The sequence below is a fragment of the Cyclopterus lumpus genome, chromosome 18 (assembly GCF_009769545.1).
Source record: "Cyclopterus lumpus isolate fCycLum1 chromosome 18, fCycLum1.pri, whole genome shotgun sequence".
Lineage (NCBI taxonomy): Eukaryota > Metazoa > Chordata > Actinopteri > Perciformes > Cyclopteridae > Cyclopterus > Cyclopterus lumpus.
This window is the reverse complement of record NC_046983.1, coordinates 6045136-6072594: the sequence shown is the minus strand read 5'-3', so window position 1 is coordinate 6072594 and position 27459 is coordinate 6045136. Positions and strand designations below refer to the sequence as shown.

At 48.1% G+C, this 27459-nt stretch overlaps 2 protein-coding genes across 2 annotated transcripts in view; both read right to left on the bottom strand.

Moving 5' to 3' along the window:
* Positions 1-24705, bottom strand: part of LOC117748134 (putative protein TPRXL) — a 50774-nt gene extending 26069 nt beyond the window's left edge. The window contains exons 1-2 of the mRNA XM_034557766.1: positions 24661-24705; positions 23479-23698 (exon numbers count right to left, since the gene is read on the bottom strand). Of these exons, the coding sequence (XP_034413657.1) occupies positions 23479-23698; positions 24661-24705 (265 nt within the window). The remainder of the gene's footprint in view (positions 1-23478; positions 23699-24660) is intronic.
* A 2201-nt stretch (positions 24706-26906) lies between these two features.
* pcdh7b (protocadherin 7b) overlaps positions 26907-27459 on the bottom strand; it is a 46549-nt gene continuing 45996 nt past the window's right edge. The window contains exon 2 of the mRNA XM_034557765.1: positions 26907-26946. Coding sequence (XP_034413656.1) covers positions 26907-26946 — 40 coding nt within the window. The remainder of the gene's footprint in view (positions 26947-27459) is intronic.

The following is a 27459-nucleotide window of genomic DNA, read 5'->3' as shown; positions in this document are numbered from 1 at the left end:
ATTAATTACCTGCTGACGGAGGCTCTGCATTAGGCCTGCCAAGGCACCAACCGAAATAGAGCGCCGGTGAGAGTCACCCATGTTTGTTGGGCTTGTGAGGATGGTCTCACACACACACACACACACACACACACACACAACCAAACCCCTCCGCGTTGTTTGATTCAGACAAATACGCACGCAAGCGGTGCTGCTGACAAACAACTTCATATGCAAGCAGCTATGAATCTAAATATGCAAATAGATACAGTAAAGCCGAAAACAACCCTCGCAGACAGTATGTGTACGGGTATTGCTCATCACTCCGAGGTGTAAGGTACCCCAGCGTTGAGTGTATTTACCTGGAAGAGAGATGAGCCATACAGCACACTAAGGACTAATGAGCTCTCTGCAGCACAATCCCCTAAGCATATCGCACAACAATATATTCACACACACACACACACACGCACACACAACTAGCTCTGTTGCTTCCTCTTCTCCAACCACTTTCGTCATTTCTTTCGCAATCCCTCCTTGTGCGTCTCACTTCTCCTTGTTATGTTTTGTCTTCTTTTTTCTCCTCCCTACTTCCGTTTTTTTTTCTTCTTTTCCCCCCCTCCGCCGCCCCGAGACGTATCCCAGGGAGCCTCACTGTGATCCGGCGGCTGTTTGTTTTGGAGTGCAGCTGATAGGTCACACGGGTACCTTGGGGCTCCGAGACGAGGAGGCAGACTGAGGCATAGGAGGTGAAGGGAAGGAGGGGGGGGAAGGAGGGAGCGACGGAGGGAGTCGCATGCAGGACCGAGTGATACGAGTGCAGCTAGAACCCTTGAGCCTCAGTGTTTGGCACGTTGTGCCCTGGAGCGATACAAGAAGAATGTGGCCTCAATGTCAAGGTGACCTACTGGATACCACTGCAAGAAAAATATAACTTGGACTGCTTGTAGCAGCAAGCAATACGGTTTAAATAATCTACCGTGATATGTATAATCTCATTTTGTGACATTGCTATCAATAGTGATGTAAAAATCCATTCAGGAATTATTTGCTGGATGAAATAAACCACATGATTGTTTTTGTTTTGGGGCTAATTAAGCCATTGAAATACCTGAATGACCTTCGGAGGGTACGGTTTTTTACCTTTTTTTATGTTCTCGCTGTGTAGAGAATTGGCCTAACTGGCAAGCGGGGCTCCATTTAAAAGCTTTTCACACGAGCACTCAAAGCGGCGCCCGACAACCCGAAGATGGACCGACAAACGGCGAAAAGTTTTGTTTTTGTCGCCACGAATTCCGTCACGTTGCTAAGGAAACACAAAACACATCCACACACAAATGTGCACAAATTGTAACAAAAAAGAAAAAGAAAGGGACACTCTAATCCCATAAAAGGCGTCTTTGTGGTACATGAAGCTTCTGCACTGCAGTCTGCTTCCCTTTGCTGGTAATTATCACTGCCTGCCTGGATGACGGAGACCGTAATGCTTCATTACAAAGTGCAGGAAAGACTGAGGACACTGAGGAGAAGAGAGCAGGCCAGGAGGACAGTAGGGGTATCATTACTGGCCCATTTGTCTCAAAAGGCAGTGGAAGAGAAGGTGCACAAGAAGACTGCATGAGAGAGAGAGAGACCCTTCAGAAACTAATCCAGTTCAGTCTCAAGGGACGCCCGCCTCTCAGAGAGAACCAATTGGCGAGCTCGAAATGAACCAAACACAGTGTAAATGTAGCAGACTCTCCCATTCAATTTCATTATTACACCTTTAATTACTTGCCCAATTTGGGGGCTATGGCACGCCTTGATTAAAACGGACACAATTTAATAACCCCGGCCCCCTCCAAAAAAGGAACGCACCTTGAAGACGGAATAATTAAAGCAGCCGCGAGATAAGATTCATATCGTCCCTCTCTGACTCGCTTCCCCGCAAATTGGATGTGTGCTGGCAGAGCGGAGTGAGCCGGCGGGCGGGGGCGGGGGGGGAGGGGGGACGGGGGACACAACGAGTGACGGGGAGCACCTGATGGACGAGGAGCCGCGTCGGGGGAAAAAAGGCGGTTCGTGAAAACGGAGGGCGCAGGAGGTGCATTCGTTTTGACCAATCGGAGGCCTCGAAAAATGGTCAATGTTTGACTGCGCTGATGTCTGCCGTGTTGGAGGAGGGTATATGTGGTGGTGGTGGTGTTAGCAGGGTTGCCTCCGCCGCATGTGTCCAATGGTGCCCCCCCCCCCCCCCCCACACACACACACACACACACACACACACACCTTCCCTAGGGAATGGCTATTTAAAGTAAGGAACGGACAGTCTCTACTCATACCAAGAAATGAGGAGAGAGAAGTGGGGCAGGACACTTTCGGTGTTCTCCACGGCCAACACACACACGCACACGCACACACACACACACACACACACACACACACATGTACCGAAAGTGCACAAGCTTGCATCTGCGGTCCTCGTTTGGTTTTGCATTAGCGAGGGGAGCTACTGTAACCGGACATGTTCTTACCTCGTAATCACACCCGGAGGACCTGAGGTCGCGAGCCAGAACACTAACACATGTCGGAGTGTGTTTGGTTCAGGCAAGTATACTGTCGCTTCTCAACTTTTTATTTTTCCCCTAAATAAATTCTTCTCTTTTTCTCTACTTGATTCTGATTACAAACTTGAAGCTATTGACTCTTAGTCCTATCGGTCCAACCGTCAGCTAGGGACCTGTGCCAGGTGGTCACCGAGAGGCCAGTTCGACCCTCTTCAATCAAACATGTTTTTCACTAAAACAGTGAATGCCAAGACAGATATTCAACTACTATGTGTTATACTTCCACAGTGTTTAACTCTAGTGGGAGATATAACCCATTAGATGAAACATACTTTAGTAATTAAAGGCTTAGATCATTCTAACGCCTCTAAATACACATTTTCCTTCCACACCCTGATGTTAAAGCCATGGGGGGGGCGTCTGTGTGTGTGTGTTTGTGTGTGTGTGCGTGTGTGTGTGTGCGTGTGTTTGTGTGGTAGCTACTAACCTGTGAGCCCTCGTGTCCTCACCTAGTGAGAGTGCCATGGCTCGTTAAGCCAGCGAGGATGATAGGGCCTGACGTGTATTTACCGTAGCCACGCAAACAGACACACACAAATGGCCCACTTTGGCCCCACGGTATCGCCTCCAGCCATTTTATGACTCACTCTTTGACTCTTTTCCTTCCATTACACCCCCCCCCCCCCCCCCCCCCCCTTCGTGCCTCCATCCTGGTCTGAAACGATTAGTGTCATACCTGGCTCTGTGTGTGCTGTTCAGTGCCCTAATAGCTTTTATACAAAGACACTGATCTCACCCTGCAAGGTAGCTTTAGTTTATAGGAACGAAGTATGAGTCCTCCAAAAAAAAATAGAAATAATTCTGCAGGAGGAGACGAGAGGCTCGTTTTCTCCGATCTGCCTGCGTGTCAAGGGTGTGAGTGTATTCAACTACTTCACTCGAGCGACTCCCGTTCTCTTAACACTCGCGGAGACTTTGCAGACTCTTTGCAGCCAGAGCAGAGTCCTTGGTGTTTGAAAGCTAGTTAACTAAAATGCTGTGTTTTCTTTTTCTTCTTTCTTTTTCATTTAAAGAGAGCGCATGTCCTTTAAACGCGCGCAGCTTTTTGGTTGACAGCCTAATTAAAGAATCAGAATCCAAGTAATCCTCCATCAGGTCCGTGTCGTGGATATGTGACGCTATTAGCGCTCGAGCTAACGTGCGGGCGGCGTGTTATAGTGTCGGAATGAATGCTGCGGGGAGAGAGACTAATGTAGAAAGATATCTGGAGAGAGAGCGGGGGGGGGGGGGGCGAAGCACAGCATGCTACCCTGGGCTCAAGCAAATCAGCGCTGTCTAGGTCAGCACATTTGAAGTTAAAGTCAGCCTTAAATGGGTCTTCAGACCCCCTCAAATAAAGCCGACAGACAGCGCTGACCTTTACAAACTGCCGTCTGTGGCGATGAGGGCGAGGGAGAGGTGAGCAAGAGAGACGGAGCGCACACCTCCTTCTAATTGAAACTTTTCAACTCTTTTTTTTTTAAGCTAAACTCCAGGGAAGGGAAATGAAAAGAGGAGTAGGTTCTGTTTTGATTGGTCTCTTTCAGCCCCCCCGCACACACACACACACACACACACACACACACACACACACACACACACAAAACTTCCACCGCCCCCCCCTACCACCGCCACACTTTGCGATTTGCGGCACCGGGAGTGTGGGTGTTATTTGGAGCTTGCGTTTTTTTATTGATTTTTTTTTATTTTTTAAATTTAATGTCACAAGAGGCCGCCTACATTGTTTGAAGCGACTTAGGGGCCACGGTCGTAAGGGGCCCAGATGTCACATATTCTCCACATGTTGCGCAACTTACTGCCCCCCCATACCCACCCCGCTCGCCGAGCATTTGCTCCTTCATTCTGAGGATTATGAAATTCATCTGAGACATGTGGCCGGAGGAATCAGGAGGAGGAGGGGACGGGGGACGGGGGTTAAGTTGTATTGTTGCTGAACGTTATCGATTCGGCATAACCCATGGTGCTTTTATTCAGTCCCCCCCCAACGGTTTGACCAATGCTTTGCCAGGAACAATCCTTTTAGCGTGACAGAGTGAGGCTTGCCGAGTCCCTTATAAATCTCAGGGGTGCGTGAGTTATTTGTTTATGCATGACAGGTCTTGGCTAAGAAAATGTGTGTCAAGTGAGCAGGTGTGGCGGTCATCAATGGAGACTATTAAACACCTCGGAGGCATTCAGCCAAATCTTCCCTCTAGCCCTTGTTGATCAGTCGTCGCCCCCCCCCCCCACCCCCTCCATTTCTCTGTGCCTCTGACAGATGATAATTCAGTGGGAGTAAGGGGGGGGTCATGGCCTGACAGAGAAGGGCATCATCAGCTGTGATAACCATCGCTGGACACAGACAGTCAACAACAAGTTGGCAGCTGAAAACAAGCAACTGACGTAAGAGAGAGAACTTTTCAAAGGCACACACACACACACACACAGGCCCGGGTTTATAGTTACAACCGAACGCACTACTCTTCAAACGTATTCATGCTGAATCGGCCCTTTCTAGACGGAGGGCGGTGCAGGTACACTGTGTGCCGCTTCGGCAGCACACTGCTTACTCATCCGAACTCGACTCCCTTTGTGTGCGACGAGACCCTCTGAGTCACACGCAGCGAGACACAAAGAAAAAAAAACGTATCACCGCTCGGCCCTCCACTCAAGGTCAAAAGGGCTCTCGGTTTCTCTGGCATCATCTCAAACGCTCGCTAATTACGCCGAGTTGACGGGTATTATTGTACCCTCTCTAATTGCTGGAATATTCTAGAAGGACAAAAAAGCAAAAAAATACTTCTGTCAAAGGAGGGATTATAGTCCCAAACTAGAGTGGAGGAGAGAAAGAAATGGGGATCGACTGTCAGCCCAGCTAATTATCCCCGTTGAAAAGAGCAAGCTTCATTTCCCGGACTTACGTCGAGGGGAATCATTTGTGGCGACCTCATCCCCGACTTTATGAAAAGAAAAAAAATTGCATTCATAATGATACCAAACCCCTCCATTCTCTCCAACTCTCTCCAGCTCGGCGCTCGTTTTTTGACGGCTAATTCGGTGTGTTTCCATATCAGAGGCCTGAGCTTAATTCTAATGCATATTAGCGTATTACAAGGGGGTCTGCGCGGCGGCAGCCCACACACACATCACGCCGACACGCGGGATAAGACATGTAAGCTCTCGGTCACAACGGCAGTCGAACGCGCGAACAGTCCGGCTGACTGTTAGCTCCCATTCGCCCGCCCCAACCCCCCACCCACACACACATATGAGCACTTTTTTTAATGCACTCACACACCGTTAGCCCCATGCGCCTTTTAACTGCTCCGCAAGAGGCGCGGGGCTTCGGCTCCCACCCTCTGAGTTCGGAGCCGTGTGCAACGCGGCAAGGTCAAAGCCGGGGGGAACTGGCGTGATCGATGCTAACGTGATTAGCGACACGCTAGCGCTCAACGCGGAGGCTACACCGGGCGCGAGTATCGGGCCCTCTATTCCCATCACAGAGGCGCGCACGGGAACCCGGGGAGCAGACGTGTGTGTGTGTGTGTGTGTGTGTGTGTGTGTGTGTGTGTGTGTGTGTGTGTGTGCAGGTTAGCGGGGAGCTGCCCATGCACCATAATCCATTTACGACTGTAAACATGGAGGAGGGGGAAGGCATTTACTGTCAGACGGCACTCGCCACAGCCAGTATATCATCTCCCTGTCAGCGAGGCACACACACACACACACACACACACACCGCCGGCCTCCACGAGATCCCTGCCGCCGCAGTCGCGACGTTACAGTAGACTTCCACCTTCTAATCCACTGTAATTACAAGACTTTCTTTCCCCACAAGCTCATTTAAAGCATCTTTTCACTGCAGAACACTTGGATTTTGTGTCCCGACATTTTCTTTGGCTTCGAATCATAGCGAGAAAAGGAGCAAACACATGTTTGTGATTTTAAATTGGAAGTACGAAAACTTTTTAAAAAAGTGGTTAAATTGGAGAGCTTTTGTTTGTAAAGTCGCCCACAATTATGTCTTTTTGTTTCTTTAATCTGCTTCTTTTTTTTTTTTTTAAATCCCATTCTTTAAAATAAGCAAAAGTATTTTTTTTTCGGGAAAAAAAAAGGAAAACGACGAAGAGGACCGATGCCAAGATGTAAAATAGCCGCCGTGAGCCACTTCCCCCGCAGCTCCGACAGTTCAGTGCTAATCCGCTGGCCTCATGTGAAGTGAATAAGGGCACAGGGTGGCAGCCGAGGTTAGGGACTTGTTTAAGAAGGGCTGACATCTACACGCGAAGGTTCCTAAGACTTTAGACTCACAGCATTCATTCAGTGGCTTTGTGTCCTGCTGCTGGCATATGGGTGACGCTGTAGCCAACGCGGTGCACCACGTGTGTGTGTGTGTGCAAAGGGGTGGTGCACCTCACGTGTGTGTGTGTGCAAAGGGGTGGTGCACCTCACGTGTGTGTGTGTGCAAAGGGGTGGTGCACCTCACGTGTGTGTGTGTGCAAAGGGGTGGTGCACCTCACGTGTGTGTGCAAAGGGGTTTAGATGCAACCCACAGAATCAGAGAGAGAGAGAGAGAGAGAAACAAAGACTGTGTTTCCTATACCTCTCTCTCTGTTCTGCGCACACACACACACACACACACACTCACACGCACACACACACACCCTTTCCCATTATGCTAACAGCTCTTCTCATACTCTACCTTGCTCCTAGACCTTAGCTTCTATTATTAGAGAAGGGCTGTCCAGCTGCCGGTACTCCTTTTGATTGTCATTCGCGGCGGCGGCAGCTTCCGCGAGCAGGTGCGTCGCCTGCGGAATCCGCCGCCCTCCGTCTCTCACAGGTGGAAATGCAATTAACTAGCTCACATAACATTTGGAACGTGTGTGTCTCTTTGCAGGAGAAAAAAAAGAAAAGAAGAAGATAATTAATGACTTTTTTCTTCTTCTTTTCTCTCCTTCTTTACCGTGCCGGTTTGTCCACGCAGCCGGGGCCGAGACAGCTTTAGGTCGGGCAAAGTACAGCGCGGATGTCCGACCTCCAGCGGCCAAGGTCGTCTGCGATGTCTCGGGTGGATGTTTCTCCTCGTATATCGTCTGCCTGGAACACGGGCCGGCGTCGGAGTAACATAAGGAAAACACACATCTGCATGCGACCTGCGTTCGCAACCCCGGAGAAGAATAAGTAGCCGAGGATGGAGATATAGACGTGCGGGTTTTAAAGCCGACACAATGAGATCTCCGGATGGAGGAACAGTTGCTTTCTCCCTTGGATTTTTCTGCTAGACCGATGGGATGCTGGAATGGAATTTCATCACCAGAAAGAGCCCCGATAAACGGAATAATAATAATGAGCGCTACTTCCGTTCCTGATTATAACAGAGGGACTGAGCCGAGGCAGGCTTCTAAAAGAGACCCACACATTGTGTTAAAGTGCACATTTGTATCTGCTAGTGTAGAGGATTTATCCCGCTGCTACATACCCATGACTAACGTGCATCATCACACACACGCACGCGCAGACGCACACATTCATGCAACCAAACCCACATGAATTAATAACTACTTTTGCTACACCGCTGAACATGTCAACGACGTAACACTGTCAGCAGACACCGTCACAGTTATTAGTCTATTATTAGCTGCAGTAGCGGCTGTCTCCTCCCCCCCCCCCCCAAACCCTCCCCTGCCGCCACAGCGGTGTCATCATAGATGACTGGCTCCTAATTGGATACAGAGGGGGCCGCTTCCGTGTTTCACACACCGCGGCCAAGTGGTGAGAATCATATTTTCAATTAAATGAGCCCAAAAGAGGGTAGAAAAAAAAAAATAGACCGTCTCGGGGAGGTGGCGAGCGGATAACTCTGTGAGTCCTATTGAGGCTTTAGGATGAACCCATGATTACAACGAGTCGTCGAGGGGGGGGGGGGGGAGTTTGTGGAACAAAGAAGGACCCTCTCTTCACTGTCTCTCTGTGCCTCAAACAGTTGGCACCTACTTTTTGTTTGATCCTTTCTGCTCACATTGGGTAAAAAGAGGAAAAGAGTATGCAAACACACACACACACACACGCGCGCACACACACACACGCACGCGCACACACACACACACACGCTGGGGGAATGTGAAAGTGAGGCAGCTGTGAAAACATTGCTTCTCCGTAGCAGAAGAGACTTGAGAGGAAATACGGCGCAATTTTGTTCATATTCTTTTCTCCTCCAGCTCACTGCCTGTCAGCGTGAGTAAAGAGAGGCCCTGTCCACTGGACCTTTTTGCAGTCTCCACACGCATAAACACACACGTGCACACGCACGCATCACGCTTCCAAAAATCCAAATGCTGGTGTCACTGAGTGTGCTGGGAACATTTGCCTGATTTGAGGCAACTCGTTGTAGATTATTCCTGCTGCAGGGGAACACATTCATCTGTGGCCTCGTTTTCACAACAACACGAACGAGTCATATCCTGCGAGCAATAGGGGTTGGGGTGGGGGGGGACGACGTTTGTACTTTTTGGCCTATATTTCCCCACCAAACGTATCACTATTAACTTCCTGTTTTAAAAAAAAAAAAACAGCGCTCACAGAGTGGTCCGTTGACTCTAATGTTAATGGCTGTTTCCTGGCCATGCTCTCTGAATTATTTTTCACAAACAACTTTTAGAAATTGATTTCTCTAGTATTCTTTTTTTTATCTCCAGCGGCTTAAGAGAATAAGGCTTCGTTTAGCGTGTGTGTGTGCGTGCGTGCGTGTGCGTGTGTGTGTGTGTGAAAAAGTGTGTCAGACGATGCATTTCATCTGGGAAAGTGCTCTCTGGATCTTAACTGTGCATTCTTTGTTTCTCATTATGTTTTGCCCCTATTCACATCATCAGCACTTCAGATTAAACTGAATCAATCTCCTGCCTGCGCGTGAAGACGCACACACACGCACACACACACACACACACACACAGACCAATTAATCACAAGAAAAAGGGCAGAGTCTTCTCAGGTTGCATGACACCTTGTACAGAATACAATGGCGTCGACGCACACTCCCCTCCTCCCATCATCACCTTTATACCGGAGGATAAACTCTTTGGCTTGCAGGCTTTCCATCAAAGCCCCGAACCACAAAAAGGAGCTCGCTCTCTTTTCTTTTTATTCTTGCAGTCTCTTAACAGAAATCTGTTTATGCACTGTATACACTCTCACCACCCCCCCCCCCCCCCCCCCACACCCCACACCCTCCCTGCAGCCGTCTCTCACATTTGCCTCCTCAAAGCCCCCCCCCCCCCCCCCCCCCCCCCCTTCCTTTGCTCCTCCTCTGATGCTTAGGAAACAAATTGCTTTGTCCTCGCAGAGTTCAGCCAAAGAACATGGGCGTTGACGGCTGTGGTCTTTTTAAGAGGAGAGGGGGATTACGGCATGTATGTATTGAGGTGGATTAAGACTTTGGCGCTAATGAAAGGTCCTGACAGGAGCCTTTTTGGAATTGGGCAGCGAGTCTTAAGCCCAGATAATGCCTTTAAGACCACAATGAAATCACCAAAAGCTCAGGGTAGTAATAATAATAATAATAATAATAATAATAATAATAACAACACCAAGGAGGGAGGGAGAAAAGAGCAAACAATCCCAAAAAAAAGTGCAATTTTTTTCACGCCGAAACCATCTGTTCCTGCTGCTTATAATCTGCGGTTGCCTTTGATTCAGATTAAAACTCGCCCGAGCCCCGTGAGCTGTTCACCAAGTGTACCCTCTTTTTCTCCCCCCCCCCCGTATAATAAAGATGAGTGATTTGAATGGTGATTTGAGGAGTTCTGGAACAAGGTGAAAAGTGCGTGTTTGTGTGTATATATGTGTGTGGGTGTGTGTGTGTGTCCTTGCGCCGTCTGCAATCGCTCAGGGATTAAAGTGATTTATGCTGGCCTGACTTCAGATGCACAACGTGTGGGGTGATGGAACCATCCTTCATCTCTCTCTCTCTCTCTCTCTCTCTCTCTCTTTTATTCTTTTTCACTGTCAGTAAAAATCATACTCATGGAGTCGTTTCCCGTAAGTTTAGATTCTACTAAATTCTTACAACGTCGAGTAACTGTTGGTTTTTAGTTCTTTTAAAAAATGTATTAGAATGATTTAGTGTTGCACTCCTGTAAACTACCTCACGGACTCACAACGGAGGGTTCCAGATAATTAAAAATAGATTCAGTCAAAATTGATGCCGCAAAAACAAGAGATTTCATCTGCCCATTTTCTTTTTCTTCGTCGAAAAACCTGGCGCCTCCATTTCCCAAAATGCAATGCAACCAGCGACAGTTCAGTTGTGTTGTTATGGTAGCTAATGAGAAGCCGGGGCTACAATCCAGTGAGATGTTTTTTCGTGGAGCGCCTTAAACATGCATTCTTTCTAACGACCACCAGGGGGGCGACTCCTCTGGATGCAAAAGTCCCATCGTATTGAAGTCAATAAGAAAATGACTTCTCACTCGATTTATTGCTTTGGCAAACATTGTCGCTTCTTTAAAGTTGTTTTTTGGTAACATAATTCTAACATGAATGTGACCAACACACTGGTGTGTGTGTGTGTGTGTTACAGTCCTGCTAAGCGACAACTACCCAAAGAGTAGTTTAAGAACGAGTTCATCATAACCGCTCTAACTGGATAATGACTGTAACTTGTTTGCCAGCGCAGTGTGTGAACCCAATCTGTCACTTCCAGAAGATTTTCAAAATCCAAACCGTACATTGTGTGTGGGAGGCAGGCTAAACAGCCCCCAGTGTGCACTCGGTCGAAGAATACAGTAAGTAGCCCGGTGCAACACAAAAAAAACACACAAAAAAAAAAACACATGGCTTATTTATTCCCTCCTCGTATTTCACGTGACGTTTTCACTTACACCTACAGCACAAAGGATTCCTTCTCTTCAACGTATACAAGCTCTTGGTTTGTCAGAGGTAAGCCTCTCCTCAGCTGCATCCTTCCAACAATTAAACAAATCCGTTTCCCTCGCAGCGAGTTGCAGGCGATACAACGTTTCCAGAGGCTGCCAAAAGCTGATTTCAGGGCATTCGCTCAAAGAGATAGAGAGAGCGATTCTTGCGTGTTTAAATCGGGTCCCTCCACATATGTATTTATGTGTGTGCCCGTGAGTGTGTGTGAGTGTGTGCGTGTGTGTGTGTTGCGTTCGCGGGCATTGTCAGCGGGGGACTTGCAGGCACATCATCTGGATTAGGACGCTCTGTTTTGTCAGGCCATCGGTGGCGGGGGCGCATGCAGGAGGGGGGGGGGGGGGGCGTCTTTTGTCATCATGTCAGTCTCTTTCCTGCTTCCTTTTTTTTTTTTTTTTTTTTTAACCCTTCCTTTCTCTCTTCCTCCTCATGCTTGATAAAAGTTGAAAGGTTGCTCGTTGCCAAGACGATGTTTTAAAAAAACAAAACAAATCAAAAACAAATCAAAGAACGGACAACTGGGATAACTCGTTGGTAAGTTGGATGGAGGGCTCGCTGGTCATTGTTCATTCGTTAGCTTTTCCTCCACTTAAATCTAATCGCGTGAGCCCTGGGGAGCCGCTCCCCGTGACTGGTCCCACAACCTCTGCTAAAGTGGTTGCCCGAGGGTGACTTTGTGCTACAGACAAGATAAATGCTATTGTTTTAACCCTCGAGGCAGCCATTAGTCTGCGGGCGGGACTACAAACAAAAGGACAGGAAACCCGACAAAGAGTTACACGCTTTGCCACAATTGCACCAAAAACAGGTGTGCCCCCGATTGCATCTGTTCAAAAGGGTTAATCTTTGTAAAGCTCCCCGGGGAAAGACAAACAACCCACCTGGCTATCCCTCATCCTAACCCCACCACAGTAGCCATGTTTTGTTTTTTTTGGTGTCGCGTTACTGCCCACTGATTGTGTCCGCCGATGTGTTTTGGCTCTCGGCTGTGCATTTTTTTTTTTTGTTTTTTTTAAAAACTGGAAGCTTTGGACATTCGGCCGTTTCCTCGTCACCTCACAGGAAGTCGTAAGAGAGGAGCGTCACTGAGACCGGAGCTTTTTTGTGAGGTCGATTGCGGCCTTTCACGGGCTTGAAAAGACGGCCTCCGCGGTGAACGGCGCACACCAAAGGAGGGGAGGATTGCCTTCTGCTCCTTGTTCTGTAACCTTGGAGGTGAAAAAGAAGAATAAAAAGAAAGAGAAAGAAAATCACACACCTGAGGGAATTTGTATGCTTGTGTGCGCGCTTCTCAGCCTTCGCGACCAGTTGCTCCGAAAATTACAAACAACACATAGGGAGGGGAGCGCCGGGCCGATAAGGGTGAAAGAGACTCGGGTGAAATGTGTGCCGATGCATATTCGTCCCGGTGTGAGGCGGGTCGGGTCGGGTCGGGGGGGGGGGGTCGGAGGGTTGTTTGATTCCCGGGCAATGCTTTCTGCTGACGACATTTGATTTCAACTTGAAAATCCTCGCATTCCCGAGATAAGAGAAAAAGGCCGATAGAGAGGAAGAAAGACGAGCATGTGGCAGCGATAAGGTATTTATGAATAAAGAATGGGGAGAAACGGACAAAAGAGGATTTTTCTTGTTTTGAAAAAATATAAGAGTGGCTTTATGTTGGTGCTATATGCATAGGAAGAATCCGTTCACATTGTGAGCGATGAGAGACGATAACGGAGACGCCAAAGCCCTTGAAAGGGTCAACGATGCAGCCGTGGACTGACGAGAGAGAAGCTGGGTGGTTCGCAAGCAGCGGCACGCATCTCATGCCAAAACATGTGTCTTAAACTCGAGACCTTCGCGAAGCATGTACGGTGCTAATGCTGACCATTATGTGCATTTCTTGCCTCGCAGTTTCCACGGAAACGGGTTTTTTCGATGGACTAAATTGACAAGCCTTTGTGAAAAGTCTCTCGCACAGACAAAACCTTACTCCATGTCCTCTTAATACTTTGGAGAGAGGGTAAGAAATATAAAAATAAATACCGACACATCTACTTCTTCTTTTTTTCACTAATGCATATATGACCCTGAGTAATTGTGTCCATGAGCCTTGAAAAAAAAAAAAAAAAAAAAAAAAAAAAAAATGCCAAAGGGAAATAAGGAGACGAAATAATGAAATTCCTCAGCTAGAGGAACTCAGGAGGATATTGTCCCTCCAGGTGGATCGTGTGCAAGCATGCATATGGCTGTAGAAGGAGGTTTTTGTGTGTGTGCGTGTGTCGAAGCCTTCAGTGTGTGTGTGTGTGTGTGTGTGTCTTTCTGCTTGGAGAGGTATGTGCGGGGGATGGAATGAAACCCATCTCGGGTGTCAGAGGTCGCAGCGTGTGCCACCCCGAACACGGCTCTGCCAGAGGGCGGCCCGGTGAGCCACCTTCTATATAGTCTGTGTGAGCTTTTCATTGTAATCCCCACACACACACACACACACACACACACACACACACACACACACACACACACACTCTCCCCTCCAACCCTTCCTCCGTATGAGACACATTAGTCCTCAAAGAGAGGAAAGGCGAGAGTGAGGGAGGATAACCCCCTCCTTCCATTGTTGCACGCTTTCATCTATTTTTATAAGGCGAGGGAGGGTGGGAGGGGTCGGGGGGGAGGGAGTAAGAGGATGGAGGGGAGTAAAAATAAGTTCTGGTGGGCTGCGGACCGGTAGTCTTGTTGCACCTCTGAGAGTATGATGCATCTCTGCCTGGATCCAAACACACCTGCGAAAGGCATGTGCACACACACACACACACACACACACACACACACACAGTCGGCTATATTATACATGCATGCTGGAACACACTCAGCACTCGGTATTGATCCACACCACTTTCTGTAAAGCACTTCAACCCACCATAGTATTCATAAGCAGCTTATGAACACTTAATTCCTGCTTTATAACAAAAGAAAAAGGACCTGTGCACGAATTTTGCTTCATGCAAATGTCCGTGCACATGTCCTAATATGAAGCATCTGTAACCGATGTGTTAACAGTCACCGAACGGTCGATGAACGCAGTATAACGTAGCTGTAACCGTGTGTTGTTAGAAGGATGATGCGTAATTGCACCCTGTGACCTCCAGGTGCTTACCAACACGCAGCCCGAAAACACTACAGCGTGACGCGCTGGCGTTTTAATTCATTCATTCCATGTTTATCTGAATGCTACATGTGAGGTTAACAGGAAGTGGCACTTTTGCCAGTTACAATAGTCATCGCCATGTGATGACCTTGACCCCTGCGGCCGTGTGACACTGCGCTGTCGTGCAGTAACGTCTTAATCTCCCGGGAAGCCTCACACGGCCTCGCGCTGCACGCGGAGACCGTCCCCCCGTCGCACCGGCAGCGTCGTTAGCGCTCCGCATAACGCCTGCAGCAAGGAAGCACGCATTTGTTTGCCTGTGTTTTGACAGTTTTACAGCATTTAGCTGCGTCTCCGAGTCATCAAACCAACCCCCGATTAAAGACAAACAGGATGTCAAGTTCCTAAATAATGTGACCTAATTGGTATCAATTAGATACAGAGTGACAGAGTGAGGAGCTTCCCAGTTCCCAGCTGGTTAGATAAACAGACGGAGGGGCCGGAAACATGCGCGGGTCAGCTGGTGTACAAACACTGACAGAGAAATGTACCTGAAAGGTCAAGATGAGTGTTACTGGTTTTATTCAAAGTCCACAAACACACACACACACACAAGGTTATCTCTGGCCAGTTTGGGCAAACGATCACTAAAATGAAGTGCGTGTGTGTGTGTGTTGGCTGGCGGATGGGTTGCACGTTGTTCCAGTTGGTTCTGTCTGGTTTGGCAGAACATCCTCACCTTTCTTTTCTTCTCGGAAATCACATCAAATGCGCCGCGTCTCGTAAATCGCCGCGGCATTCCTCGTGTGCGAAATTAAATTGCCGAGTGGAAAGAATGTGTCGAGCAGGACAAAAGTGTTCCGGCAGAGTTATTATGCATGGATTTGTGTACGCGCCTTAACTGTGAGCTATGACTAGGGGGTGGTGAGAGGCGGTGTTTGCACATAAAGTATAGTATCTTTGGCGAACGCATGAATGAATGCATGAGCGGCCGCAGCTTGGTGTCGGCCTACAGAATGTGTGAACACCTGAATGTGTTTTTCTGAATTCTGTTTGTTTGTGCCTTTTTTTTTACAAATTCCCCGAAGTGAGAAAAAAAAAGAAAAAAGAATGCCTTCATTCTTTTCTCCACGTTCTCTCTCTCTCTCTCTTTCTCTCTCTCTCGCCCATGCTGCCGGTGTGAAGCTGCGACGCGGTAACATATGTGCATACATATGTACCGTCGTCCCTTGTGTCTTCTTTGGATGCCCGGGACCACGGTCAAGGATCAGAAAACTTACCAAAATAAATAAATAAATAAACACACGCTCTCTACGTTGGCACGACTTGCAGCTCGCTCCCTCCCCAGCGCTGGAGACGCCACACTGGGAAGGACACGGCCCCCACCGCGTCCCAGCGCGGCACACCTGATGTTTCTGCGGCACCACCTGTTCACCTCGCATCATAATCATGCTCAGAATCCTAACCGCTTATTTGGACAGAGGGGAGGGAAGTTAGAGAGAGAGAGAGAATGGAAGACCAGGAGGGGGGGAGAGAGGGGGCAAGCATAAGACAGAGACAGAGAGTGCGTGGGAGGTAAGGGGGGGGGGGGTGGGGGGGAGGGAGGGAGGGAGGCTTTGGCTGAGTGCCTTTTGGAGGTGTTTAATTGTCTTCGTAGAGGACCGCCCCACCAAACGTTACACCTGACACACACGCAGCCTCGCCAAGGAGTGATGGTATCGTGAGAGAGAGGTGTGTGGGTGGGGTGTGTTGGGGTTGGAGATACATACAAAAAAAACAAGGTGCATTCCAAATTAACAGCTGTCAGAGAAAGTGATTTTTATTTTCCGAACATAACAAATGCCCCGTGCCATTTTGGAGACGAGCCAAATTGCCATTTGCCGCCTCGTTGCACCTAAAAAAATTTTTTTTTTTAAAAAAGGGCACCGAAAAATGCACGTAGGCGGGTCGCGCAATGACTGCAGGCCCTCATTGAAAACACAGTCGTGTCCCTCGTGGAAAAAAAAAAACTTGTATCGACCGATGCACCCGGCTCGCGGAAGGCGACGCAAACAAAACGACGACAGGCGACCACGTTTTATTATTATTTTTTTTCCTTCTTTTTTCCTTTGCGAGAGCGGGACGCGCGCGTTCCCTCGGAAACAACATGTCCGCCTCACTCGCTTGACAACAACGGCTATAGAGCGCATATCGCAAACGATATGAAGACACTCTTTTTTTCTGTCGCGGACCCCAATGGTGGGTGTGTGATGCCTCTGTGTGTCATCGTTTGTGAGCTCGTTGAATGGCTTTAAAAGAAAATCTCTGTCAGGAGTGGGTGTCGGCCCCGACTCTCGCTACACAAAACACCGCGGCAACAATGCCATTATCCACACCCGGGACCTGCACAATGCGGCGCTTGTTTATTTTATTTTTTTGGCAGTCTCTCAACGCAGCATCTTACATCGCAGAGAGTGTAATATTTGGACGATAAAGAACAATTGTTTCAGAAATCTGCTTTTTCGATGTCCCCCCCCCTCCGCAAAGTTCGGCCCAAAAAAACCTGTTCAGAGGTCTAAAAAGGTTAGAAGATAAAAAAAAATAAAAAAAGAACTAATGTGTTGACGAAATATGATTTCATCATCTTGTCACCCCTGAAATGTATATCGTGTGAGTGTCTTATGGACTTATATATTTGGTATGAAGCCACAATGAGAAGTGCTCGCTGTGAGGCCTGTGGATCATCCAGAGCAACCTGGACATTGTTTCTGGAAAAGGTGAATTGCTGATTTCTATTTCCATTTTTTCTATCTTTTTTTCTGGACTCGGGCTATCTCCGAAACCTGGGCAAAGTATCCCCGGCTTCAAACCAACAGCGGTACATTTTGTACAGATCTTTTCACCGGGAACATGAAGTGAACAGATCCCTCACCGTCTCTCTGCGTCATCTTTCTTCAGGCTTAATTCAGTCCGGGTGGCAGTGTTACAGTTAGACGGCACTGGGCGGGCTCTGCAGTCGACATGTGCCCATGTGGAGAGGCAGGGGGTGGGAGGCGAGGGGGGGGGGGGGGGGGGGGGGGGGGGGGGGGGGGCTGTGGATGTGGCACTGGGCTGTGATTTGAATACCTGCCTGCTCTGGCTGAGCAGTGATCAATCATCTCTCTGTCAAGCGCCACTCCCTGCTGGCAACTTCTCTGCGCACGTAACCCCATCTTTTTACTTTTTGCTCCCCCCCCCCCCCCCCCCCCCTCGCCTCCTCCTCCTCCCTCCTTCTGTTTCTCATTCTCTATCCCCTCGACTGTTTTTTTGTTTAGTTTTTTTTTGTTTTCCTCTCTATCTGCTGGTCTCTTTCCAGCCTCCCATCCTTCGATCCGTCTCTGGGCTCCTGAGCAATGTGTTACTCATTTACTCTGCGCTGCCAATGCTTTTCCCTCACTGCTTTTCTCTCGCGGCACCTCGCCAGGTCCTCTTGTTCTTTCTATCTCCCGTGCTGTCGGCTCGCCTGAGGATACCGCGGAAATAAAAAATAAGGGGCGTGGGGGGTTTTCGGGACAGATGGAAATGAATGAGAGACACACGGCGCAGGACTGCAGGCGGCACGGTTAGCGCACTAAGTGCACCTGACTGTAACTGTAACTCATTATTATTTCTCTCATTTCCGTCCCCATTTTGTATTTCCTAATTAATGTTGGAGTGTTTTTAACTCGAGCACACATGGAGCGCGACCTTGGGGAGGGCAATCGGGGAGGGGGGGGGGGGGGGGGGACTTGTGTGTAACATGCCGATGGATAGCGCGAACGCCTTCACTATCTCTACCGGGTGCTGATGGGCAAGAAACACATACACACACGCACACGTGCACGCGCACACACACACACACGCTCCCATCCCTCCACCATGTTGGGGGAAGTCAGACCTAAGACCAGTGCTGCTGCCGCTCCGCTCTTGAAATATGAATGGTTTTAATTAAACAAATTTGCTTTGCCATCTGGCCCTACAATTGGGCTTGCCTAATGAACAGAGTAACACACACAAGCGCGCACACACACACACACACACACACCCACGTGCACATTATTAACCAGGCTAAGTAGCATTCCAGCGGGCAAAGCTTTAGAAATAGGCGGAAACAACAACAATGAAGTGATCTAGTGAGGTGCTTCACAGAGCTGGAAAATTATGCAGAGCTGAATGAGGTGTGTGTGTGCGTGCGTGTGTGTGTGTGGCTTAAGCGTATTTGTTTTTGTATTTGTATGTGCCTGAGCATGTGTGTTCATTTCCCTGTGTAAAAGACATCATTTCGGTGTGTTAGCACGGGCTCAGACGGTGTGTGAACACACCACCTACCTCACCGACGGCTGCAGTGATGTGCCACTTGTCTGTCCTACTCTATTGGGCCAGCTAGCCAACACTAAATGATGATGTTTGTAATCCAACGGCGGTAGCCCGATATTTCTCAGCGGGAGAGGCAGGAGAGAGATAGAGCCCGGTGTGTGTGTGTGTGTGTGTGTGTGTGTGTGTGTGTGTGTGTGTGTGTGTGTGTGAGTGCTGGGTGGTGGTTGTCTGGCAGCCAAAGCACAGAAACGTGGGAGGCATGCTAACGTTAGCAGCCGGTTTGTACGTGCTATTACTCTCTCAGAGGCTACAATAAATTTGCACTATTCATCCGTCTTAGCAGCCGGCGTAAATGAAATCTGCCGTCGGCCTCGGTGAGATGCACTCGGTGATGTAGCGGTTAGTAAAAAGTTGGGTAAACTAATATTTATAACCTCCTGGTGAGTTTCGCAAGGCATGAATAAACCCTGCGGTATGGATAAAAAAAAGTCCTGTTGAGCAAAGTTTTCCCTGGTGAAAGCCGTCCTTACGCACGCGCGCGCGCGCGCACGTGGGATACATTGGCTTTTGCGTACCTGCGTACGGCATCAGCCGCGGGTCGAGCCTCACGGCGTCGACTCAAGCAGGGTGAGGCGAGAGTAAAAGGTTCAAGTCCCACATTAGCATTTCCTTTCCATGATAAAAGACGGCGTATAACGATTCCCACTGTGGATCAAAAGGTACGAATCCTTCGGCAGCGTGACCCAACGCAACGAGCAGAGCGAACCGTATCGCTGCACTGATGTACTGAACAATTACTACATCTTCAGTGCCCCGAGCTGTTCACATTTGAGCCGAGGTATCATAAGGAAAAAAAACACTTTGCACGCCTCAGACACCTGACTCGCGATGAAAGGGCAGCGTGGAGGGATGTTATTTGGAGATGTACTTGAACTAACACGGTAAAAATTGGAGAAAAAAAAAAACCCCACTGCCCCGCCAATGTGGAGATCAATAATAGAGCGCGAGCCTTTGACCCAGAGATAGCGGCGTACATCTGGCTCTTCCACATCCGTAACGGCCTAATCGGGTGTTTGACTCCAAACACTCAGCGTTTATGAATATCTGATGAGCACCAGGGTAAGCTTATGAATAAGTGAGTGGGCCAGCTGTGCATCAAAAAGATCAAGACTTCATGAAATGCACCGAATGTCATACTTGAGCAACACATGGAACTGCGTGCCGCTCAAGATTATTGGTAAAATAGATTCTTTTTTTTTGGGGGGGGGGGGGGCTTTAAGAACTACAAATTGAATTCTTTGTGCGCCATTCAGCTGAACTGATCCAGAAACATCTGTGTAGATTCAGCAGAATTCTCCGAGGTTCCTGGCATGCAGCTTTCAACTGTCTCTCACTCGGCCGAAACAACGCCTGCGAAGAACTACAGAGGATCCTTGTGTGATCGTTGTGTGGGTCAAGAATGTGTTCCTATTCCCGCGATGACCCCAGCACTCCCTGTTTGGAGACGGTTCTGGAAGAATCGGTCTTGGATGGAGAGGTTTTTTTTTTTTTGTCTTTTCTTATTTGACACTCCCCATGGAAAGAAGTCCACCAACAGAAAATAATAAAGTTCGAAACCTGACCTTGATGAAGGAGATGAGGAAAAGAAAACACGCTCCCTCGGTACATCTGTGCGCGGTGGAAAGGAAGTATCGGGATGAAGAGGCCAGCGAGTGTGTGTGTGTGTGTGTGTGTGTGTGCGTGCGTGCATTCATGTGTGTGAGACAGACGAGCAGCTGCAGTGGATTGTTCCTGCACATTGTGCGAACATCGATCGACAACAAGCGAGTTGGAGCCGGGAAGAAGAAAAAAAAAGGCAACAGAATCAAAAGGGAGCCTTTTGTCCTCATTCGACCCCGGCACAAAGCATTGGCGATCAAACGCGATGAATCGGTAACACCGTCCACAACAAATACTCAAATCCTCAGATTCGGTTTGCAAACTGACGGGGGCGGGGTCGAGGTTTTTATTGGCGTTGAATTGAATCCGATCCATTTTCGAATACACACAGACTCTCCTCTTCGCCTATCCCCGCATCCTTTCCGGTCTTCCACAGGACAACACATAGTCACTGCGACTCCCCGCCGCATTACGCACATAAATGCCGACAATTACCCATCACTAATGACGCTCACACCGACACTGGTCACCACGGCAACGCCATCTGCTGACTCTTTTTCATACCTCCCTCGTTTCCTAAAAGGGCTAAGGTTTCACATGAAGCAGTGCTGGTGGTGTGTGTGTGTGTGTTTGTGTGTGTGTGTGTGTGTGTGTGTGTCTGTGTGTGTGTGTTCTGGCTACAACACAAGTGGGAGTTATAATGACTGTAGTTAGCATCCCTCAAGAGGGTGAAGCACTTTGCCAATATTTGCCCTAACCTTCGATGATTGCATTTACTTTACACTTTAGGTATTTAGCCGAAGCCCTTATCCACAATGACCTCGGAGAAGAGAGCAAGCAGGGGCTCAGCGTCCTCCTCAAGGACACTTCAACAGGAAGCATAAAGCTGCCTTTTTCCAGGACTGAATGACGGGACCAAGACCAATTAGACGCTGCCAGGCCACGAGGCCACCCTACTGCCCTCCTACCGTCAGGCTGCTGATGCAAAGAGATGCAGCGGTTGCTTTGAGATTGTACACAATATGTTGAACAAAACAGGCCCAAATTCACATGAACTCACAGCCTTTTCAGCTGATCTCACTAAAGATAGCGAGCAGCGGCGTTTCTCTTGGATGGAGACTGATTCATGAATTGACCTTGACTCTGTTCCTCCAACACTTCTCTAAAGCGCCAGTGTACTTTAAAATAGCGCCGGCTGAAACAGTTGAAAATGGAAGAATTAACATCATGTGTGCACTGAGCTGAAGCCGAACATCGATAGGGATGACATTGCCACATACTGTGGGGTCAATGTGCTAAATGTAAGATATCTCACATTGGACAACATCTTACGCTACGTGGGCTTTTTTTGTTGGTATTCAATGTTCTTTTCTTCACAATAGATGCTGTTTTCTGTCTTTTTCTCAAGGTGAATTTGATTGACAGGCCGACCTCACTCCTCATCTAAGTCGGATTTCTGCTATCGGCTGTCCCTGTCCTGTTACTTTTAAATGGAGACCAAATTGAAAAGAGTCTTTAGATTGGGTCTAATTCGACCAGTGAATGGGTGCCTATTGTCTGAAAAGGAAGATTTTAAGTATCCTCGAGGTAGCCCTTATCAGCTCACACTAAAGTGGTTTAAATCCTTTTTAATCTGCATTGAGGCCAAAGTTGGAGAGAGCTCACCTTGGGCACCTTTCTAACTGCCTGTTTGACGTGCACATCTGTGCCCCGACTTTCTATCTGCTTCCTTGTGGGTCATTGCACCCCCCATAACTAGCCATGTAACCCTCTCTAAAGGTTGTCCGGGCTTCACTTTGTGGATACAGTGCCTCATTGACTCCGCTGATCTGAGATAAGTTAAGACATCATCTCCAAAACACATCCATCTGAAAAAAAAGAGTGAATCTGTACGACATTTGAATATCCTAAGCTGCAGTGGGGAAGCCTCTGCACTTAGGCTTAGCACTCTCAAGTCAGCTCCTCCTTGTAAAGCATCGCCTCAGATTCCTACACTATGAATGGGACCATTACCCCCATCTCTCACTCCACACCCAGATACACACACACATATTTTGGTCTTGGTAGGAAACTTGCTGGGGATGGCTTTGAGAAGGTTACGCAGCACTGTATCCAGGGACTGCTTTTACAATAGGCTCGTTTTCCACTGCTCCCACTCACTCTCTCTAGATTGCAGTCTTTTCACATTACGACCTCCAGAAAATCATCTCCCAATTGTAGCAAAATAAACTCCTTCGTAGAGGCCTCACGCCAGTACTCATTGCAAAATCAGTACAGCAATACAGCTTCTAAACAATTCAAGTGGGCTATTAACCCCCCACTGCTACCCCTCCTTTACTTCATCTTAAAAGAGGAAGGAAAATATGTCCTCAATCGAGTTGAAATCAAGACGACGACTGAAATTCAGCGAGATTTGCAAAGAAAAGAGGCGCAAACTACAAGCGGTAAGACGGCCTGAAAGGTGTTGATCTTAAAGAATATGTCTGTTACATATATTCCCTCGTGTGGCGCCTTTGATCAAATAAGCCTGCTGCCTTCTGAAACAAAAGCATAGGTGTTATTACAAATCCCGCACCTCGTCTTCACATGATGTACAATCGTGGAGGCGCTTTAGCTTTTGACGAACAGCTTTTCCTACGTCACATCACACCTGATTCGCTACACAACTAACCGGAAATCCTCAAGCACTCAAAACACTTTCAGAAATGTCTACTCGGTAGCAAATAATATGAATAAAAAAGGACCGAACCTCACATGTTTTTGTATGTTTCTGAGACTGTCTACCGTCGGGCTTGCTACTGTAGGTGGATGCTCTAGGCACTATGTGTGTGTTATCTGTATCCTAACGCTTTCTTAATCTCCTTTAGTGTTTGCCCCTACCATTTTCCATGTGCTCTGCCTCACCGACACTGCCATCCGGCGTTGTCCTCTCGTAGCTGTCTTCGGGCAGGGGAAGGGCGCCCAGCCGGGGGCCCGACGAACTCTTGCTGCTGGGCGTCTCCGACTCGTCCAGGCCGCTGTCGTAGCAGCTCTGCAGCGATCCCTGCTGGTGAGGGTCCTGGGGCTGGCTCACCACCGAGAAGGTCACTCGGCGAAACGGCTACAAGAGAAACCAAACGGCCGGGGGTCACTATAAAAGGGACTGTTTTACTTTTGCTTGTGTTATTGTTTGAGGAGCTGGGGCGTTGGATCCTCTGTTTAAAAAAAGGATGGTAGAGAAATAGGTTAGGAAAAAAAAAAACGGGCAAGGGGAAGGAGACTACGCTTTAATCGGAGGGAGCCTGGAGGAGTCGTAGAAGTGTGGCTGGCTAGATTTTAAGGACACAATTATTGGATTGCATAAATCTCCAAGCTAGCTGTGATGTCACTTTCCTGACCCTAAAAACAAGACAAACAACCTAATCTGCTCTCTCACAAAAGCCAACAAAGAGCTTTTATCGCAAAAAAAACAAGGTCATACCTTTCTCACACACTGAAAAGTACCAATGGGAAGACACAGAGAGACGCAGGAGGTTTACACAAAGGAAGCGTATAGCGTGAAAGCCCGCTTGAAGGTCAGGCGACCAAGACAACGCGGCAAATCGCTACACCTGCGCGTTAAATACAGTTGAGGAGGGAGGAGCGCACCGGCCTCATCCACTTATTTATTTTGGCCACTAGAAAGAGAACATGGTGAACAAGCGTCCGGCTCTGCGGGAGGTCTAATTTGACGAGTGCCCACAAACGGACGGGGGGTGGGGGCACCGACTAGACCGCATGCTAGCACGTCCGCGCGATGAGCCGCGGCTACACGCTGCCAATGAGTGTACCCTGCTCATTATGGAACAGCGTCCTGAGTTAAGAAGGAACAAAGCGTGTCATTAAAGCGGAGGCCTCGCCGTCCCCCTCCACGTCTCTCAATGCCTGTCTGAGTGTTCTACAAAAGATAATGGCAGCGATTGGGGGGGGAGGAGGGGACGAGGGAGAATGGCCATGAGACTAGGAATGAAAGATCCGGCGTGATCATTACCATAATAAATGGCATAACAAATGGCTAATGCCGTTCATTAATTAGTTACAAACACAGTCGGAGCGGATCTTCTCCTTCAGCCCCTCGCCGGACCTCATCACTTGTTCTCTGCGTCCCCCTCCTCCCGTTGTCCCTCCTTGTCTCTTCGTACCGTCACGAGAATATTAAACGGGACAGAAGCCCATTACTCAAAATGTTTTTCTCTTTCTCCCTCCATCTCCTTCCATTTGTTCCCCGATTGCCTCACCTGATGAAATGAAATCTACTATCAGCCGCTGCGGTCGGTATAACCGCGTCTTTAATTTCTCCATCCATCCATTTACCTTTTTTTTTTTTTTTCGTCTTTTTTATCCGAGAGGCTGGAGCCAAAACGTCACGTCAGGCGGCTTATCGTGCCGACGTGGTACTTGATCTACGCGAGCGTATGTCTATATCTTTTGAAAGAGGGTGACAAATGAAGTGACTGCACTGGGATGTGAGAGACAATCTCAGCGAGTGTATACAGGTCTCTATAGGAAGGTGAGCCTCTTTGTTATTTTGTCATCCTGAGACACTTACTGGAAGAACTTCTGAATTTCTGCCAGGCAAACAGCATGGAAGATTATCTTTTTGATAATGAAATTCCCCCCAAGCCACTGTGGAAAAAAAAAAAAAAAACAGGCCTCCTTCTCCTCTGTGTGCCTGTGCGGAAATTTGCATTTATTTATATATTTACATTTATTTATATAAATATATATCCACCCTGTTTTTTCTCTGGCTGGCTGGCTAGCAAAGCAATCTTGGCAATAAATCATGTTTCCATGTAATTACAATCAACACTCAACAAATGAATTGGTATAAATATTCATGCAAATTTCACTTGGATAGTCAAACATTTGTTGCATAATTAAAATCGGGGGCCCAGAAGGAGAAGTGCTCTCTATAAGTGTAATAACACTTGAAAGGACGCTAAGATATTAAACCATGTTTTTGTTTGTTTGTTTGTTTGTTTTCATCCTATTTTCTCCGAAACGCTTGTTTGGTGTGAGGTGTGTGTGAACAAATACAACAGCTTGAGTGTGGTCGGGGAGAAAAAAAAGTACTTTGTCTGGATCAGATTTAGTGGAGTGCCATACTCCTTGGGAAACACGCTTTTCTAATGATACAAATTAAACGACTGTTGCCTAATGAATTGCTGGCGAGACCGACGCAAAGGAAGGAAACACTGGAGCAGGTGCGCACCGAGGGAACATTGAGTTTGGGAGAGAGAAAAGAAGCTGACAGCAAGGGGGGAAAAAAAGAAAGTTGAATGAACAAATACATTTTATTCACCTGAATGTCCCTTATTTTCACTGGAGGGGAGAGTAAGATAGAAGAGAGAGAGAGAGAAAAAAAAAAAAGCTCATTTGTTTGCAGACCAGAAATGGAGTTCATGCAGAGATCGCCGGAGGCTTTGGATTAGAATCTGCAGCAACCACCGTCTGCACAGCGACCTTCGCTCCCTTCATTCTGTGTCTTTTAAATAAATGAATAAAATAAAACCTGATTCTCTCTTAGTCATTCGTTCCCCTTTATATGTGTGTGTGTGTGTGTGTGCGTGTATCTGAGGAGTAGCCGGGAAAGAAAAATGAATTGTCCACTGTGCCGTGTGAAATCGCATATGCTTTTTTTTCTCCCCCCCCCCCCCCTCTCTTCCAAGTAGTCATTTGTAATTATTTTTGATCTGGCATGCCGAATATACTACAATGCCTGGGCAATGAAGAGGGAGATTTTACATTGTGAGAAATAAAAAAAAAGAGACCCTTGCAGTCTGTCCATGCTGACACATGAGCTGACCCCATCTCGCCAAATACTGGTCATTTCCAGACCCGCTGAGTTTGTTCAGCCTGACTGAGTACATGGCCTTTGATGGCGGTCCCTCGACCTCCTTCCCTGACCTCCTGGCCTCATGGTCCACTCAGCTGCCAATTAATCCAGCAGTGCATTCACACACACTGAAATGTCATGGCCAAGTCCCATTCATATTGGCCAAATCTGTCTATTGTGTGATATATATTTTTTTGGAAGATGCCAAATAACAAAATGACATCTCATCACTATAAAGTAGCTAAAGCCCATGATGTGTCTGGTCACTCAAGCTTCCAATGCATGGCTTTAATTACAAGTTATCACCAGTTTGCTTTATCTTTACCAGATGCCCGCACCTCTTTTTCGGGCCTCTTTGCGGTGCGCCTGTGATTGAAAGCCAGCTGCGACAGCCACGGGTGATTGAGCCTATCCGTCATCCCAAAAAATTGAACAATGCAAACAAGCCACAGGTCTACTGGGAGCTCAGGCCGAAGCTTGGCTCGGCCTGTTTCCTGGACGCGAAAGGGAAAACACATGGGCCGCCTGACTCCAGGGAAGCTGGAGCCAATAGAAACAGGACCGTGTCACTCGTGTCAATAATGTGTGACCCCTTGGATTTGATTTTCATTTCCTCCCCCCCCCGACCGCCCTCCGAACTAAAAGTTGAGCCGCCGTCAGCAGCCGCAGTTCTTCTTTTATCTCCTCGCAAACCTTGACCGGGTAACTCATTGTTTAGTAGCGGAGCGTTCGGCCTTGGCGCGGAACCTCAGAGTCGCTCGGGTCAAGTCGAGAACACAGTCGACGCACATTAGTTAAGGCTATGCAGCAGGTTTGATGTCACGTATTTTGTAAACAGTTCTCATCGTCCGACCTCCAATCAAATTCTCCAATGTCACTCATGTACTCACAACGCCACACAATGGTGACTGTGTTCATGCTCTGCTGCCGGTCCTCATCCACCGAGGAAGCCTTTTGAACCCGATCTCTTTGAATGTCTGGGTTCTTTAATTAAGCCCACCTTCGCC